The sequence below is a fragment of the Microcaecilia unicolor genome, chromosome 3, assembly GCF_901765095.1.
Source record: "Microcaecilia unicolor chromosome 3, aMicUni1.1, whole genome shotgun sequence".
In the NCBI taxonomy this organism is placed as follows: Eukaryota; Metazoa; Chordata; class Amphibia; order Gymnophiona; family Siphonopidae; genus Microcaecilia; species Microcaecilia unicolor.
The window spans coordinates 104,319,250-104,338,464 of NC_044033.1; the positions used below are offsets into that span (position 1 = coordinate 104,319,250).

Below are 19,215 nucleotides of genomic sequence, written 5' to 3' on the forward strand. Positions count from 1 at the left end.
AAATAAGCAGTGCATTTTCCCCAAGTCAATTTAATAATGGTCTGTGGCCTTTTCCTTTAGGAAGCCATCCAAATCTTTTTAAAACCCCACTAAGCTAACCGCCTTTACCACATTCTCTGGCAACGAATTCCAGAGTTTAATTACACGTTAAGTGAAGAAACATTTTCTCTGATTCGTTTTAAATGTACTACTTTTTTAGCTTCATCGCATGCCTCCTAGTCCTATTATTTTTGGAAAGAGGAAACAAACGATTCACGTCTACCCATTCCACTCCACTCATTATTTTATGGACCTCTATCATATCTCCCCTCAGCCATCTTTTCTCCAAGCTGAAGAGCTCTAACGACTCCCACAATAGATATATTTGCAATTCCTCAGAACAGGAAGGTGCCTCATTTCTGCTCTGTGATAGGAACACATGGCATGCTAGCCTCTGATGCCTGCCTTCTAGAATGAAGAAGGGTTTTGTTTACATGTCCTCCAGTTCCCTTGAAAGCAAAAACTCCCCTGGAATCAGATGGGACATGAGAATCATAATTCATATTGTCCTGCATTGGCCAAGACAAATATGGTTCCCTGTTCTTCTGGAACTTTCCATAAGACCCATAAAACTATGGAATTCCCCATTATTGATCACACAAGCTCTGCATTCTTACATTGAGTTTCCTCACCCTTACAGCTAGGCTGTTGAAAGGGTAATAATAGCTTCTTTGAATTTGCCTGACAACGTGTTGCAGGTATTTCTGGCTTTAAGGAGAGATTCCACTAGAATAGTGATTTTCAACCTTTTTTTATCTTGCAGCATTCTAACAAGTCACACCATCAGTTTTTAAGGATATATATTTTATCATTTAAGGAGTATTAAGATTGTATTTAAAGTTCAATAATTACATTTTTAATCATTGTGTTATCTTTAAAGTTGAATATTTTTACTGAAGACACAAGTTGGCAAAATGGCAACAATACACTTCAAAGATAAATCACATGAATTCAGAAACATGGAAGGCACCATTCAAAAATATTCTGATTTTCTTGTCATCTGAGCTATAGCAACAGTAGCACTAATTCTTATAGTTCAAATAGCAAGAACTCTACATATGAATAGGCAGCACTACAAATATTACACTGGACCCAAAACAACCAATACACCTTTTCCTACTAGTAAAACAGAACAAGTAGGGCAGCTACAGATCTCTACACAGAAGCTACATGCCAGCAGAAACCCATACCTCATTCACACGCAAAACACAGATAGACCCTCACCAAATACAGAACGGGATCACAAATTAGAAATAGAAATAATAAAGACAAAAATTGAACTGGGAACCCCAAGACGTCAAACTAGACATGTACCACAACATGGGAGAAATAAAAAAGAAATGCATTTCCTCTTCTACTGAACATAATGCAAAGACATCCACAATATACATTTCTTAAACTAACATAGCTAATAAATTCAAAATAAAACACTTTTTTTTTCAAGTCTTGTCTGGTGGAGAACCTCCTTAGAAGACGTGGTTTAAGGTAAACCGGGGCAGGGGGAGGGGAGTGGGAGAAATGCTAGTTCATGAAGGGGGAGGCACTGGGCCCCCTGGTTCTCTGGGTCCTCGGGCACTGCTCAGTTGCCCAGATGGTCAGTTTGCCCCTGCCTGCAGCACACCTGGGGAGGAGCCGTGGCACACTGGTTGAAAAATGCTGCACTGGAAGGTCTTACAAATTCATATGGAGGAATTTTGCTGTCTGGTGTGGTGATTTAAAAAAATACACACAGAAAAAAAGCATACAGAAAGGTAAAACCAAACAAAATCATCCAAGGGGGGTCACTGTGCTTGCAGCATAAGTAGAATGTGACAAGTGTGCTCCTTATGAACTGAAGGTGGATCACATGACATGCACATTGATTCACTGAAGTAAAGAGAAGCGCAGATAACACTTATTACTCACAAAACTTTAAAGAAATGTTAAGCATAAGTGAAAACACTCCCTAAAACATTCAGAAATGCCTTTAAAACAATAAATAATATTAAAACATTAAAAATGCCATGTGTTCCACCTGTGCATTCCAGTGAAGACCTGGGGAACAACATGGCTGCTGTGATTTAAAAATACAATAAAAACCTTAAAAACTCTCGATTTCAAAAACAAATGGCATAAAAATGAAGTGCACACCATGCTTAATCAGATCTTGTAGTTAAAAAGAACTTTTCAAACACTTCAAAAGTGTTATTGAAGAAGGACTGATTTGGCCAAGTTTAGGCAATATTGCCTTCATCAGGGGTAATCAGATTCTTCAATACAAAACTTTAAAAAACACCTTGGGGCTTACATGTGTGCATGTATGCTATACGGGTAACTGTGTATTTTATAAAATACTAGTAAAAAAGGCCCGTTTCTGAGACCAATGAAACGGGCGCTAGCAAGGTTTTCATCGTAGTGTGTATGTTTGAGAGAGTGAGTGTGTGAGAGAGAGAGAGAGACAGTGAATGTGCGAGTGTGTGTGTGTGTGAGAGAATGAGTGTCTGCCGCAGGGGCCCCCCTCCGTCTGCCGCCCTCTTTCCCCCTCCCTGTCTTCCCTTCCTCCCTTCCTTTCCCTCCCCGTCCCATGTTTGTTCCCAGCGCCCCTCCCAGCTTCAGGGTCGTGGCCCCCCCTCCCTCCGCCTTTCAGGATTGTGGCCCCTCCGTCTCCTGGCCTTTTTCCCCATCGTAGTGTGTATGTTTGAGAGAGTGTGTGAGACAGTGAGTATGTGAGAGAGACAGAGTGAATGTGCGAGTGTGTGTGTGTGACAGAGTGAGAATGTCTTTGTGAGAGTGTGTGTGTGTGAGAGAATGAGAGTGTGGCATCCCCCCCCCCCTCTGTCTCCCAGCCTTGTTCCCCCTTCCCCCTGTCCTTCCCCTCCCCCTCCCGTTTCCTCCCCTCCCCCTCCCAGCTTCAGGGTCATGGCCCCCCCTCCCTACGCCTTTCAGGATCGTGGCTCCTCCGTCTGCCGCCCTTTTTCCCCCTCCCCCCGTCTTCCCTCCCCTCCCCTTTTTCCTGTTCTTCTCCCCTCCCAGCTTCAGGTTTGAGTGCCCCCCCTCCCTCTGCCTTTCAGGGTCGTGGCGCTCCCTCCCACTGTGACGTTCAAGCTGGCTCCCTTCCTCCGACGTTCAGGCAGGCAGGCTGGCTCCCTCCAACGTTCAGGCTGCCTGCCTGCCTGCGTCCCTCCCTCCCTCCCTCCGACGTTGTGCGGGGCGATGTTATTCGTCCGTTTGTGCGTCCCTCCCTCCCTCCCTCTGATGTTGTGCGTGGCGATGTTATTCGTCCGTGTGTTGCAGGTCGTCGATGGCGCTCCGTCAAAATGGGCGCGGAGAGGGGGAGATGAGATCACGTTTTGTCGAGTCACTCCGTGGAAATGGCCGCCGAGAGGGGGAAATGATATCCGGTTTGCCCAACAGTGTCTGTTCCGCCCTCGATGTCATCACTTTGTGACGCGAGGGCGGGGTAGACACTGCTGGGCAAACCGGATATCTAGACCGCCTCAAAGTTCCGGCTTGAGGCTTCATTAGAACGTTGGTGGTGCCTTTTATATTTAGAGATGTGCATATATATGAACTCTGCCCTTGCTCTGCCCAAGGTTTACACCCAAGAATGCCTACATTGCTCACATGTATAAGTATGTGCTGTCTTGTTGACATATAGATTATATGTGCCTGTTCTACCACACAGTTTTGAAAAAGGCTTTCTCTACTTGTAAAACCTTTATAAAATTATTCCAAAAGTGGCTAACTTTAGCTTATTGCAGTTGTAGAAATAGTAGGCCTGAATCCGACAAGCCAAATTTTAAACTGTTACATTTAGGTAAGTTGTATGCCAGCAGTCTAGCCAAGTAGGTTTTCCTGAAAATCCCTTAAAAATGCTGTTTAAAATGAACTTCATTTTTGTTGCTCAGCAACTTTTTGAAAATTTATTCCTGTAATTATAGCTAATATATACTGGGGACAATTTTCAAATGACCTTCATTTATGCAAAGCTTACTATACTTTTTACCCAACACCAGATCTCAAAGGCAAAATATTTGCATATTTTCCCTTTTGAAATTTGCATTTACTTGTGTGTGTGTGTATCTTTTGGATAGAATGTAACAGATTTGACAAGGCGGTGTGACAAGTCGGTGGCCATAGCTAGAAGGTTGCTAGGCTGTATAGAGAGAGGTGTGACCAGCAGAAAAAAGGAGGTGTTGATGCCCCTGTATAAGTCGTTGGTGAGGCCCCACCCTGGAGTATTGTGTTCAGTTTTGGAGGCCGTATCTTGCTAAGGATGTAAAAAGAATTGAAGCAGTGCAAAGAAAAGCTACAAAAATGGTGTGGGATTTGCGTTACAAGACGTATGAGGAGAGACTTGCTGACCTGAACATGTGTACCCTTGAGGAAAAGAGAAACAGAGTTGATACGATATAGACGTTCAAATATTTGAAAGGTATTAATCCGCAAACAAACCTTTCCGTAGATGGGAAGGTGGTAGAACTAGAGGACATGAAATGAGATTGAAGGGGGGGGGGGGCAGACTCAAGAAAATGTCAGGAAGTATTTTTTCACGGAGAGAGTGGTGGATACATGGAATGGCCTCCTGTGGGAGGTGGTGGAGATGAAAACGGTAACAGAATTCAAAAATGCGTGGGATAAACATAAAGGAATCCTATTCAGAAGGAATAGATCCTTAGAAGCTTAGCGGAGATTGGGTGGAGAGCAGGTGGTGGGAGGCGGGGCTAGTGGTTGGGATGTGGGGCTAGTGCTGGGCAAACTTCTACGATCTGTGCCCTGAAAATGGCAGAAACAAATCAAGGTCAGGTATACACATAAAGTAGCACATATGAGTTTATCTTGTTGGGCAGACTGGATGGACCGTACAGGTCTTTCTCTGCCCTCATCTACTATGTTACTATATGTATTTTTAAAATCTCCCCCCTTCATGTAAGGATGCATATCCCTAAAATAGGGCTTTTTTTCTTTTTCTTTATGCACGTCCTGCACTAATTTTTCTGTTAGCACACGACCTGCAAAAATATTAATCCGGGGGCGTCTCCTATTTAGGAGGTGCTAAGTGCTCTCCGGTTAAGCCAGCATTATCTGACTAGCATGCACTAATGCCAACGTGCTTGCTGGATAATACTTCCCATCCCAAAACATATTTAAAAAAAATTAAATAGTACATGATTAGTGCATTGTGACAGGCAAATTATTGCAAAACGCGTTAAAGCCTCCCCCCCCCCCCCCCCTGCATTTAGCACACATTAGCAGTTAAAGCAGTTTAGTAGCACGTTTCCTTTCCGCAGACTGCTGAGCTTGGCTAAGGGGAGTTCTTAGGGTTTTTGGAGGATGTCTTCAGCTGCAGGGCTTGGGAATCCCTGCCAGCTACAGCAAAGATGCATCACGTCTGGGTAGGCCTGAGCTCAAGCCCATCTGGGCCACCCATATCTATGTCACTGCTATATTTATAGGTGTACAGTTATAGAATTACCCCAATATGCATTCCATCAATATAATATTTGAAGTGCCTTATATATATATTTAAATTGAATGGTAGTTGTAAATGTAATTGATTATGTTTACATGTTTTGTTTAGTTTATAGTTTCACTGTTACTTTGCCTATTGGATTGGTGCATGGCATTACCAATGCAAAGCTTACTGGAACCAGTATCTACATCTGTTCTTGATGATCAGCCATCACCCAGAGCTCCCCTGCTAGATTATGTTTATCGGGTGAGTATGGAGGAATAGATGCTTCAACTCATTTTTATCTATGAATAATGAAAGTAAACTGACAATGATTACAAGGATTCTTAATATGTTAATATATATGTATGCTTGATTATACATGAAGGGAGGTGCAGTCACATTTTGTATCCAGTTTGCAGCTGTGCCTTAATGAATCTTGGAAAGTAGCCCTGAAGCCAAAATCATAAAAGAGGACAAAGGATACCCTAAACTAAAACAGAAGCAAAAGACAGGATATACTAAAAAACAAAACAAAACTTGTATACAAATAATTTCTAAAGAAGTCTGGATGTATGCATGTGTGTATAAATGTATATCTATGTATTTATATATAGAGAGAGCGAGTTAGATACATAGTTTGAGAAAGCTAGTCTTGATTTGTCTTTATATCTCACATGTCATATGCTGAGATACATCAGCTTTATCATTTATCCTATATAGAACCTCCAGACCTGTGTTAAAATGCTGAGCCCAGGCAGAAACTTTAAAGGGGGCTCCAAAGCCCACCAGCTAGCTGCATCTTCAGTTTTAATCAGGCTTAGGGGCCTAGGGAAGTTGCCCCATTTGCACCCACCTAATACTTGCAATGAGAACCTCCCTTTTTAAAGTTTTGATTGTCAATTAAAAATATTCAAAAAGAATAAATTGCAGGAAAAGATACCGCATGATCAGACCATATGAGGAACTCCACTCCCACCTTCCCTAAGTGCTCCTGAACACCCTGCTTATATAAGGTCAATTCTTGAATATGAATTGTGTACTTCTGAGTAGTATATGTACTCACTGGCAGAGCCACTTTTATAGTGCCAAGTGTCTACTAAATATAGATCCCTTAAGAATGCTTTCAATTTCCTACGCTGCTTTTCTTGACTATGTCCTGCCACCGCTGTGTTATCCAGCTGTGGGTTAATGTCAAATTAAGATCTCCTCCTACAATTAGCAACCCCTCCCCCGATCTCTCTATGCCTCCATAACCGTATCATAAAATTCCCCCGAGTAATGCTTGGTGCATATAGGCCCACTAACACTACCTGTAACCCAGCTACTTTACTTTCAACTATAATATATCTGCCCACTTCATTTGCAGTTTATTTGAAAATTTCCACTTTTTTTCTCCCACAAAATAAAATACTCCCCGCTTTCTGTGTGTCTGCCTATTAGCTGCCAAACATTGTATTAGAAAATATTTAGATGTATTATTTATTTGTTACATTTGTACCCCACATTTTCCCACCTATTTGCAGGCACAATGTGGCTTACACAATACCGTAAAGGCGTTTGCCAAGTCCGATTGAGAACAAATACAAGGTTGTGTTGTAGTTGACTAAGGTAGGTGTGTTTCAGGCACCATGAAGGTCGAAGGGAGGGAAGATTGCATATTGTCCAGTACGATCATTGGTTTTGCTGTGTTGCCGGGTGTGGGGATTTACGTTGGATCGGTGGAGTAAGCCTTTTTGAAGAGGTTGGTTTTTAGTGATTTCCTGAAGTTTAGGTGATCATGGATTGTTTTCACAGCTTTTGGGAGTGTGTTCCATAGTTGTGCGCTTATGTAGGAGAAGCTAGATGCTTGGGATGTTTTGTATTTGAGTCCTTTGCAATTTGGGTAGTGGAGGTTTAGGTATGTTCGTTCGTGGTGATCCGGTTCTGTTCCTGGTTGGTAGGTCTATAAGGTCTGTCATGTATCCTGGGACTATGCCGTAGATAATTTTGTGGACCAGGGTGCAGATTTTGAAGATGATCCGTTTTTTGATTGGGAGCCAGTGCAGCTTTTCTCGGAGGGGTTTAGCATTATCGAATCGTGTTTTACCAAATATCAGTCTGGCTGCTGTGGTTTGGGCGGTCTGCAGTTTTTTTGTGAGTTGTTCTTTACATCTCGCATAGATTCCATTACAGTAGTCTGCATGGCTTAGGACCATTGGATTGTATTAGGTTTTGAAAAATTTCGCTCGGGAAGAAAGGTTTTATGCGTTTAAGTTTCCACATTGAGTAGAACGTTTTCTTTATTATGGAGTTTACTTAGCTCTCGAGAGTAAGGTTGTGGTCGATTGTGACGCAGAGCATTTTTAGCCTGCCTGAGATAGGGAGGGTGTGTTCTGGGGTGTTTATGGTTGTGGGTTTTTACTTGTTGTGTTGAGATGAGAGGATGAGGCAGTGTGTTTTTTCAGTGTTCAGTTTCAGTTGGAATGAGTTTGCCCAGGAGTCCATGGTGTTCAGGCCTTCCTTAATTTCATTGGTTATTTCTGTCAAATCATGACTGAAGGGAATGTAGATTGTAACATCGTCTGCATAGATGAACGGGTTGAGGCCTTGCTTGAATAAGGATTTTGTCAGTGGGATCATCATTATGTTTAAGAGTATTGGTGATAATGGTGATCCTTGAGGTACTCCGCAGGCTGCTTTCCATGGTGGTGATATGTTTGAGTTTGATTTTACTTGGTATGTTTTGGTGGTTAGGAAAACCTTGATCCAATTAAGTATATTTCCATCAATCCCGAAATGGCCAAGGAGTCTTAGTAGTATATTGTGGTTTACCATGTTGAATTGGAGGAGAGTACATAAGTAAGTACATAAGTAATGCCACACTTGGAAAAGACCAAGGGTCCATTGAGCCCAGCATCCTGTCCACAATAGCAACCAATCCAGGCCAAGGGCACCTGGCAAGCTTCCCAAACGTACAAACATTCTATACATGTTATTCCTGGAATTGTGGATTTTTCCCAAGTCTATTTAGTAGTGGTTTATGGACTTGTCCTTTAGGAAATCGTCTAACCCCTTTTTATACTCTGCCAAGCTAACCGCCTTCACCAGCTTTTACCTGTAGCTATTTCCTGCTTGAAGTTGGCCAGGAGGGTGACTAGGACAGTTTCAGTACTATGGAGGGGGCGGAATCCTGATTGTAAATCGTGTGGTATTGAGAACTTGTCGATGTAGTCAGTAAGCTGTTTGGTCACCAAGCTCTCCATCAATTTGACTACTAGTGGGATAGGTGCAACTGGGCGGTAGTTGGTGAGGTTGTTTGTGTTTTTCTTGGTATCTTTTGGTATTGGGGTGAGAAGGATGTTACCATGTTCCTCGGGGAAGAGACCTTGTTGTAGCATGAAGTTTAGGTGGGATGTGAGGTCTGCTATGAAGCGGTCAGGGGCGGATTTAAGTAGATGGCTGAGGCAGGTATCCAGTTTGCAGTGGGTGTTGGAGAACCTATGAGTCGCTTGAGTAACTGATTCAGTGATGAGGAGAGTAAATGTTGACCTAAAGTGGTTTTGGCTTTCCATGTCAATCAGGCGGTTTATCTTCCGTCTTTTTGAAGAGAGGATTATCTGGGGAAGTTTGCCTCGCTACGTTTCCTGGACGTGCGGAGAGCCTTGTTTCGGTACTCGGATCATCTCTTTGTGCTCTTGTCGGGATCGAAAAGAGGTGAGGCGGCTTCTAAGGCTTCCATTGCTTGCTGGATTAGGGAAGCCATGGGAGTGTTGTATCTGCTACAAGGGCGGGTGTCTCTAGTGGCCCTGAAGGCGCATTCTACTCGGGCACAGGCGGCTTCTTGGGCGGAGGCATTGGCCTTATCTCTGGAAGAGATTTGTCGGGCGGCTACTTGGGTGTCCCGTCATACTTTTACGAAGCATTACAGGCTAGATGTGTCTGCTCAGGAGGATGCGAGTTTTGGGTCGGGAGTGTTGGCGCAAGGAACGTCGGCTTCCCACCCTACTTAAGGAATGCTTTGATACATCCCACTAATTCCTGGATTCATCTGCTGCAAGTGAAAAGGAAGGTAAAATTATGTCTTACCTGATAATTATCTTTTCTTTAACGCAGCAGATGAATCCAGGATCCCTCCCTAGTTCAGCCAACGTTTTTTTCATTTTCCGCGCAGTGTGGCTATTTTTTCCTTCCGTGTTCTCTTCTGCAGAGTTCAGACAGATATGGGAACACAGGGGATTCCGATTTCTGGATCAAGTTGCAGTTATTTCGAAGTTCTTATTTGGTTCTCTGTTTTTCATAGTGAGGATGGTTTCTGGTTGTTATTGGTTTCATATTTTTGGCCTTGGCAAATGCTTATGAATGACATACTAACTGAGGAAGGAGCTGACCATCTGGCATCACTGCCTTTAGTTTGTTCATCTCTATCTCCACCTGCTGATAGGCTGACTTAACCCACTAGTTCCTGGATTCATCTTCTGCGTTAAAGGAAAGAAATTTATCAGGTAAGACATAATTTTACCATCTCCCCCAACGGATTTTTATAATACATACCTCATCCTTGTAGCCTCGGTACATAACCCTCCGATTGACAAGTCCTCAAGTAACAACAGTCAATCAAAACACCACAATCTTGGCCTAAAGAGTCACATTACCAGCACAAGACAGAGCCCACTCGAATCAGTACCCAAACGTTCACCCACTCAAAAGTACACAACTCAAACCGAACTCCAAAACATAAAAGAAGCCAAAATGAACACTATAAAACATCACAATCTTGGCCTAAAGAGTCACATTACCAGTACACGACAGACCCCACTTGAATCAGTACACAAACGTTCACCCACTCAAAAGTACACAACTCAAACAGAACTCCAAAACATAAAAGAAGCCAAAATGAATACTGTAAAACTGATCCTAGGTATATACTCCTTAACACTGATTCAAATAATATTAGCTATACCTCTAGAAGAAAATAACATTATACCCATACTACACAACCAGTACCGGACAATCAGACACACTATGTTTCACCAACCTGACCACAAATCAAACAAAGGAAAATCCCCAACCCATGGACAAATACTAAAGACTGCAAAGAAGGGACCAAACAAATCCAAACCAATAAACAAACAACAGTAAAAGTACATACAATCTCAAATGCAGAAGAACCATACCAAGCAATCCAAGTGGGCTCTAGCAATACCAGATCTGCAGTAAACAAAACAGAAACACTAACAGACTGGATCACGGCGGAGGGCTTCAATCAACTGTTCATCAACGAGACATGGATCCACGGCCAAAAAGATCCCATAATCCTGGACCTGTGCCCTCCAGGATATAGAATTACACACTGGACCAGAAAGGAAAAGAGAGGTGGAGGCATTGCTCTAATCTACAGATCCCACTTTACTATCGAAACCACTGCTGAGTCCATAACATCACAACTTGAAATTGCCTCAATTAAGATACAAGACAAAACCCTAAGAGGCTATCTGAACTGTGTCATATTCTACAGACCCCCAGGTAACTGGAAAGAAGCTCAGACAAACTTAATGGACTTCATTTCAGCTACATGTACAACTAACTCAAATGTGCTAGTGCTAGGAGACATCAACCTTCACTTAGAGGACCGAAACTCAAACAGTGCATGAGAATTTAACGAATTCCTCCATTTACTGGACTTCAAATGGCCACAAATGTATGCAACCCACGTAAAAGGTCACACACTCGATCTACTCTCACACAAATTCTCAACTGATCAGAACTTCATTATAATAGATCATAAGTGGTCGGAAACACCATGGTCCGACCACTTTAAACTAAACCTGACTGTACTCTGGAGGAAGAGGGGTCATCATCAGGCACAAGAACACACAACACAGCACAAGAGGTCAAGTGGACACAAAAACATTCTGGCAGCTGGCATAAAACAGCACAAACAGAATCCAAAAATTACCTTGCAGAATGGGAAAAAAGGTGCAACTCCATACTAGACGTCATAGCACCCATACGAACAAAAAGATTATGAAAGCACAACACAACTCCGTGGTTCAACGATGAACTGAAAAAACTTAAGACACAATCCAGACAACTTGAATGGGCATGGAGAAAAACAAAAATGAACAAACACTCACCACATGGAAACAATCACAGATAAAATACAGATACAAGATAAGAGAACCCAAAAGGAATTACTATAAAGCACAAATAGGGACAGACTACAAAGACATGAAGAAATTATACAAACTTCTAAATAAAGTTCTAGACACTAACCCAGTAACGACACCAAATTCAGACATTCCATCAGTAGACAAGCTTGCAAAGTACTTCAAAGAAAAATTTATCAACCTACCAAAACTCTATCACAAGAGGAAACCAACCTCAAAGCTTTCCTTAACAAACTGGACCCACACCTAAGAGAATACCCAGCAGACCGTACTTGGACAAACTTCACCCACCTCACTGTCGACACAGTAGCACAGGCAATCAGAACGCTCTACACAACTCACTGTAAACTAGACATCTGCCCCTATTATATAATGAAAATGGCTCCCGACCAATTCATTACAGACCTCACATCCCATCTAAACCACATGTTCCAACAAGTCTTATTCCATATAGAAAAAGGCAACGTATTACACCGATACCAAAAGATCCCTAGAAAAACACAAACTAAATCACGAGCTATTGGCCAGTAGCATCCATCCTGTTGACAACAAAATCGATGGAAGACATTGTGGCCAAGCAAATAAACGGAATACATCAACAAATTCTCAATACTGCACGAATTGCAATCTGAATTCAGACCCCACCATAGTACAGAAACAGTACTAGTTACTCTCCTGGCCAAATTCAGATTCCTCCTACTCCAATTTGACGTCGAGCGCATTCGATATGGTAGATCACAATATATTACTAAGAATCCTTGATAAAATAGGGATTGGAGGGAATATATTTAACTGGATTGGGGGGTTCCACACCACGAGGTCATACTAAGTAAAATCAAACTCGACTATCTCATTGCCAGGGAAAACAGATTACGGAGTACCACAAGTTCTCCGAAGACAAGCAGGCTGCTTGTTCTCACATGGGGGTCGACGTCCACGTTGGCCCAGGAATCGGACGGCACTTTGCAAGCAAAATGTAAAAAATGTTTTGCCAGAGTCTTCTGGTGCGCGTGCAGAGACTGATTTCCCACCCGTTGCGTGAGCATGCCTACTCAGTTTTCTTTTCTCTGCATTGAGGTGCGGTAGTTTGTTTTTTATCTGCGCTCCTCTCAGGCCCAGGAAAGAGTTTTCGGGTTTTCGCTTTTTTCTCCATTATTATTGTCATAAAAAAAAAAAAAAAACAGAAGTTCCCCTAGTGTACTTTTAATTTTGACCCTTTCAAGTTTCCTTTGGTTTTTCGTCGCAGCCGGTTTATTCCCTTATTTTTGTGCCCTTTTTCTTTTATCAGGCAGAATCACGTCTTTTGATTTCGCCGAAGCCGTTTTCCTTCCATGTCATCGAAGACACCCAGTGGCTTCAAACGTTGTACTCAGTGCAACCGGACCATCTCAGGTACCGATACCCACGCCTGGTGTGTCCTGTGCCTTGGGCCCGACCATAGCCCAGCCGCTTGCAGTTTTTGTCTTCTTATGAAGAAATGGACCCAAGCGTCTTGAGAAGCCCAAAGAGAAAAGCTTTTTGGGGCTTGGTCTGGTCCTTCGACGTTGCTGTGCCAGTCTGCTTCGGTGTCGGGGGTGCTTGCGCCTTCCTTACTGTCTGCTGCAGTGGCATCTGGCCCTTCGCCTGTGGTGAGGTCTCCGACCTCGGTGCCGCCTGCAGCATCGGTGTCAGCTGCCACCCAGGTCGTCTCCCCTTCAACATCGGTGCTTCACCGCAGTCCAGGTGGGCGTCAACTTCTCTGCACCGCCATCGAGGTCTTCGCTTCTTGGCGTCGAGGCAGGCTCAGTTTCGGACTGCTCTGAGGGATGTCTTGTCCAATACTGAAGATGGGCGTTTGTGGGAGGAAGAGGAACATCCCAGGTACTTTTCTTCTGATGAGTCCTATGGGATTACCTCTGAACCTCCCTTGTCCGGGAAATGGCTGCGGCTATTCCCTTCCCTATGGAGGTTGAAGATGAACCCAGGGCTGAGATGCTCGAGGTCCTGGATTATCCTTCTCCGCCTAGAGAGGCTGCAACGGTTCCTTTGTATAATGTACTGAGGGAAGTCCTTATGTGAAACGGGTCGTTCCCTCTGTCTAATCCCGTGATCCCGAAAAAAGCTGAATCCCAATATCGGATCCATGGTGAACTTGGTTTGATGAGGTCTCAGCTACCTCACTTCCATGGTGGTGGACTCCGTCCTCAAAAGAGCCAAGAGTACTAGGGACTATTCCTTGGTGCCCCCAGGCAGAGAATCTAGAACCTTGGACTCTTTTGGGAGGAAGACATATCAGGCCACTATGCTCGCTGCCAAGATCCAGACTTACCAGCTCTTCACAAGCGTCCACTTGCGGAACTCGGTGAGGCAACTGCCCCGCTTGGTTGATGCACTCCCTCCGGAGCAGGCCAAGCCTTTTTGCCAGGTGGTCAGACAGCAGAAGGCGTGTCAAATATTCCTGGCCAGGGGTACGTTCGACACTTTTGATGTAACATCCAGGATCACTGCCCAAGGTGTAGTGATTCGCAGACTCTCGTGGCTGCGTGTCTCTGACCTGGATCATTCAGTCCAGCAGCGGATGGTGGATATTCCTTGCTGGGGGATAACCTTTTGGTGAGAAAGTAGAGATCTAGTTGACCAGATCAAGAAGCATAATGATGCTGTGGATTCTCTCTCCCGCCAGGCGTCTTCTGCTACCTCCTCATCATCCAGGAGGTCTTTTGGAGGGAAGAGGAGTGCTCCCTATTCCTATGCTAGGCGTAGGTACACTCCTGCTTTTCGGCAGCCTTTCCAGGCTCAGTCCCAGTGCACACGTTCTCGTCAACAGCGTGCGCCTAAGGCCACTGCGGCTCCCCCATCAAAAGCAAGGGACGGGCTTTTGACTGGCTCCAGTTCAGCATAACCTCAGTAAACGTGTCTGTACCGGACGACTTGCCGGTTGGGGGGAGGTTAATGTTTTTTTCACCAAAGGTGTCCTCTCATTAACCTCCGACTGGTGGGTTCTTCAAATTGTCCGATTAGGATACACCCTCAATCTGGAATCCAAGCCTCCAAATTGCCCACCGGGAGCTCAGTCCTACAGCTGCCAGCACAAGCAGGTACTTGCAGAGGAACTCTCCGCCCTTCTACAGGCCCAAACGGTCAAACCTGTTCCACCAGGGGAAGAAGGGCTGGGATTCTATTCCAGGTACTTCCTTGTGCAAAAGAAAACAGGGGGATGCGTCCCATCCTAGACCTCAGGCCCTGAACAAATTTCTTTTCCGAGAAAAGTTCAGGATGGTTTCCCTGGGCACCCTGCTTCCCATGATTTAGGAAAACGATTGACTATGCTCTTTGGTCTTAAAGGATGTATCGACACATATGTCGATAATTCCAGCTCACAAGAAGTATCTTCGATTTCGGCTGAGAACACAGCACTTTCAGTATCGTGTACTGCCTTTTGGCCTGGCGTCTGTGCCCAGTGTGTTTACAAAATACCTAGCTGTAGTCGCAGCGTCTCTACGCAGACTAGGAGTGCATGTGTTTCCTTATCTCGACGATTGGCTGGTGAAGTGCACCTCAAAGGAAGGTGCTCTGGAGTCCATGCAAATGACTATTCAAGGTGCTAGAGCTACTGGGGTTCATCATAAATTATCCCAAGTCCCATCTCACCCCAGTCCAAAAATTGGAATTCATTGGAGCTCTGCTGAACACTCAGACAGCTCGAGCTTATCTCCCCGAGGCGTCTCAGAAGGTCACAGCTCGGCAGATGTTGAGACTTCTGTGGCACATGGCCTCCACAGTTCATGTAACGCCCATGGCACGTCTACATATGAGATAAGCTCAATGGACCCTAGCTTCCCAGTGATTTCAAGCTGCGGGGAAACTAGAGGATGTAATCCAGCTGTAATTGACTTTCAAAATTCTCTTCAGTGGTGGGCGATTCGGTCCAGTTTGACTTTGGGGCTACCATTCCAAGTTCCTCAGCCTCGAAAAGTGCTGACGACAGATTCATCTCTCCTGTGGTGGAGAGCTCATGTACATGGTCTGCTCACTCAGGGAGCCTGGTCCTTTCAGGAAAAAGGTCTGCAGATCAACCTTCTGTAATTAAGAGCGATCTGGAACTCTCTAAAGGCTTTCAGAGATCGGCTGTCCAACCAAATCATTTTAATTCAGACAGACAATCAGGTTGCCATGTATTACACCAACAAGCAGGGGGGCACCAGATCTCGCCTTATGTGTCAGGAAGGCGTCCAGATGTGGCTTTGGGCTCGCCGTCACTGCATGTTTCTCCAAGCCACTTATCTGGCAGGCATAAACAACAGTCTGGCCGACAGGTTGAGCAGGGTAATGCAACCTCAAGAGTGGTCACTGAACATGAGCATTGTCTGCAAGATCTTCCGAGAGTGGGGCACCCCCTCGGTGGATCTTTTTGCCACTCAGATCAATCACAAGGTCCCTCGTTCTGTTCCAGGCTTCAGGCTCACAACAGACTAGCGTCGGATGCCTTTCTCATACATTGGGGGACAGGCCTTCTGTAGGCGTATCCTCCCATACCTCTAGAAGGGAAGACTTTGTTGAAACTCAAGCAAGACTGCGGAACCATGATCCTGATTGCACCCTTCTGGCCGCGTCAGATTTGGTTCCCTCTTCTTCTGAAGTTGTCCTCCGAGGAACCATGGAGATTGGAGTGTTTTCCAACCCTCATCACCCAGAACGAGGGGTCGCTTCTACATCCCAACCTCAAGTCTCTGGCTCTCACGGCCTGGATGTTGAGAGCTTAGAATTCGCCTCCTTGGGTCTTTCAGAGGGTGTCTCCCGAGTCTTGCTTGCTTCCAGAAAAGATTCCACGAAGAGGTGTTACTCTTTGAAATGGAGGAGGTTTGCCATCTGGTGTGACAGCAAGGCCCTAGATGCTCTTTCTTGTCATACACAGACCCTGCTTGAATACCTTCTACACTTATCTGAGTCTGGCCTCAAAACCAACTCTTTAAGGGTTCATCTTAGTGCAATTAGTGCCTATCATCGCCGTATACAGGGTAAGCCTATCTCTGGACAGCCTTTAGTTGTTCGCTTCATTAGAGGTTTGCTTTTGTCAAAGCCCCCTGTCAGACCTCCTACAGTGTCATGGGATCTCAATGTCGTTCTCACCCAGCTGATGAAAGCTCCTTTTGAGCCACTGAATTCATGCCATCTGAAGTACTTGACCTGGAAGGTCATTTTCTTGGTGGCAGTTACTTCAGCTCACAGAGTCAGTGAGCTTCAAGCCTTGGTAGCTCATGCTCCTTATACCAAATTTAATCATAACAGAGTAGTCCTCCGTACTCACCCTAGGTTCTTGCTGAAGGTGGTGTCGGAGTTCCATCTGAACCAGTCAATTGTCTTGCCAACATTCTTTCCCCGTCCTCATACCCGCCCTGGCGAAAGCAGTTTGCACACCTTGGACTGCAAGAGAGCATTGGCCTTTTACGTGGAGCGGACAAAGCAATTCAGACAGTCTGCCCAGTTGTTTGTGCATTTTCCGATGGCGACTCCCCTCCTGTTGGGATTGAAAGAAACAATCTCCAATTGGCTAGCAGATTGCATTTCCTTTACTTATGCCCAAGCTGGGCTGGCTCTGGAGGGCCATGTCACGGCTCATAATATTAGAGCCATGGCTGCGTCTGTGGCTCACTTAAAGTCAGCCTCCACTGAAGAGATTTGCAAGGCTGCAACGTGGTCATCAGTCCACACATTCAGATCTCACTACTGCCTTCAGCAGGATACCCGACGTGACAGTCGGTTTGGGCAGTCAGTGCTGCAGAATCTGTTCGGGGTTTAGAATCCAACTCCACCCCCCTAGACCCATTTTTGTTCTGTTCCAGGCTGCACTCTCAGTTGGTTGTTTCTGGTTTCAGGTCAATCTGAGTTGTGTCCTTGCCGTTGCGAGGCCCAATTGACCAACGTTCATTGTTTTGAGTGAACCTTGTTGCTAGGGATACCCCACATGTGAGAACAAGCAGCCTGTTTGTCTTTGGAGAAAGCGAAGATACTTACCTGTAGCAGGTATTCTCCAAGGACAGCAGGCTGATTGTTCTCACAAACCCGCCCTCCTGCCCTTTGGATTTGTTGTTCTTTGTTTGTTTATATGCTTTTTGATTAAACTGAGGAGGCACGCTCACGCAACAGGCAGGAAATCAGTCCGTGCATGCGCGGTGCACACTGCACGCGCGCCAGAAGACTCTGTCAAAACTTTTTTTATATTTTGCTTGCAAAATGCCATCCGATTTCTGGGCCGATGCGGACGTCGACCCACATGTGAGAACAATCAGCTTGCTGTCCTCAGAGAATACCTTCTACAGGTAAGTATCTTCGCTGATCACCTCTATCAACCATCCTCTTCAATGTAATGATGACCCCACTAGCCAAGTCACTATCCAAACATGGCCTGAACCCTTTTCTCTATGCGGACGATGTTACACTATATATACCTTTCAAATCGAACCCATCAGAAATCACCGACCAAATGCCTAACAGCTTGAGAATCATGGATTCTTGGGCAACAGCATTCAAATTGGAACTCAATAAAGAAAAAACACACTCCTCCCAACACAGCGCAGATCACCCCAAAACCATCAGTACTCAAGATCATACTCTCCCAATCTCAGACAGTCTGAAACTCCTCGGTATCACCATAGACAGCTATCTAACACTAGAGAAGCAAGCCACAGCCACAACAAAGAAAATGTTCCACACAATGTGAAAACTCAAACGTGGAAAACAACTTGTCCCGAGGGAAACTTTTCGCAACATGATTCAATCAATGGTCCTATCCCACATCGATTACTGCAACGGAATATTCACTGGATGCAAAGAACAAATCTTAAAGAAACTTCAGACCACTCAGAACACGGCAGCTAGGCTTATAGAAAAACAAGATTTGAAAGCGCAAAACCCCTTTGCAAAAAACTACACTGGCTACCAATCAAAGAATGTATTGCCTTCAAACTATGCACTCTGGTTCATAAAATACTCCATGGACTAGTTCCTGGCTACATGACTGACCTGATCGACCTACCAGTGAGAAACACATTTGAATCAGCAAGAACATACTTAAACCTTCACTTCCCAAGATGTAAAGGACTGAAGTACAAAGCAACACATGTATCTAGCTTTTCCTACATAAGCACACAACTTTGGAACGCACTACCAAAAGACCTGAAATCTACGAACAACCACCTAAACTTCTGAAAAAAAACCTAAAAACATACCTTTTTAGAAAAGCATACCCCACAGAACCAACATAAACGCCCGGCCACAGAAACACATTATCAATTAAACAGGACATGAACATAATACAAAACCTTCCGTTGCTCGATCCCCTAGTGTGGGTGAACCACACTAGCCTCATTTTAACCATTCTGTCACCTTGTATTTGTTAACATCAGATTTTGTAATCATCTCTCTGGATCCATTGAGCCTACAAATTGGTGGGAAAATATGGGATACAAATGTTACAAATAAAATAAAAATAAATAAATAAAGATGACTTGTTAGTTGTATACTGGGGTTTAATAAGTACAAAATGAAGTTCAGCAGTCGTTCTTCATTCATAACACATCCTTTTTTTTTTTTCTTTTCTTTTTTTTTTCAGAGAAC

The 19,215-nt window shown here is 44.4% G+C and overlaps 1 protein-coding gene across 1 annotated transcript in view; it reads left to right on the top strand.

Annotated features, from left to right (window-relative positions):
- Positions 1–19,215, top strand: part of RALGAPA2 (Ral GTPase activating protein catalytic alpha subunit 2) — an 898,249-nt gene that overhangs the window by 427,812 nt on the left and 451,222 nt on the right. Inside the window, 1 exon segment of the mRNA XM_030196220.1 lies at positions 5,600–5,737. Within this exon segment, the coding sequence (XP_030052080.1) occupies positions 5,600–5,737 (138 nt within the window).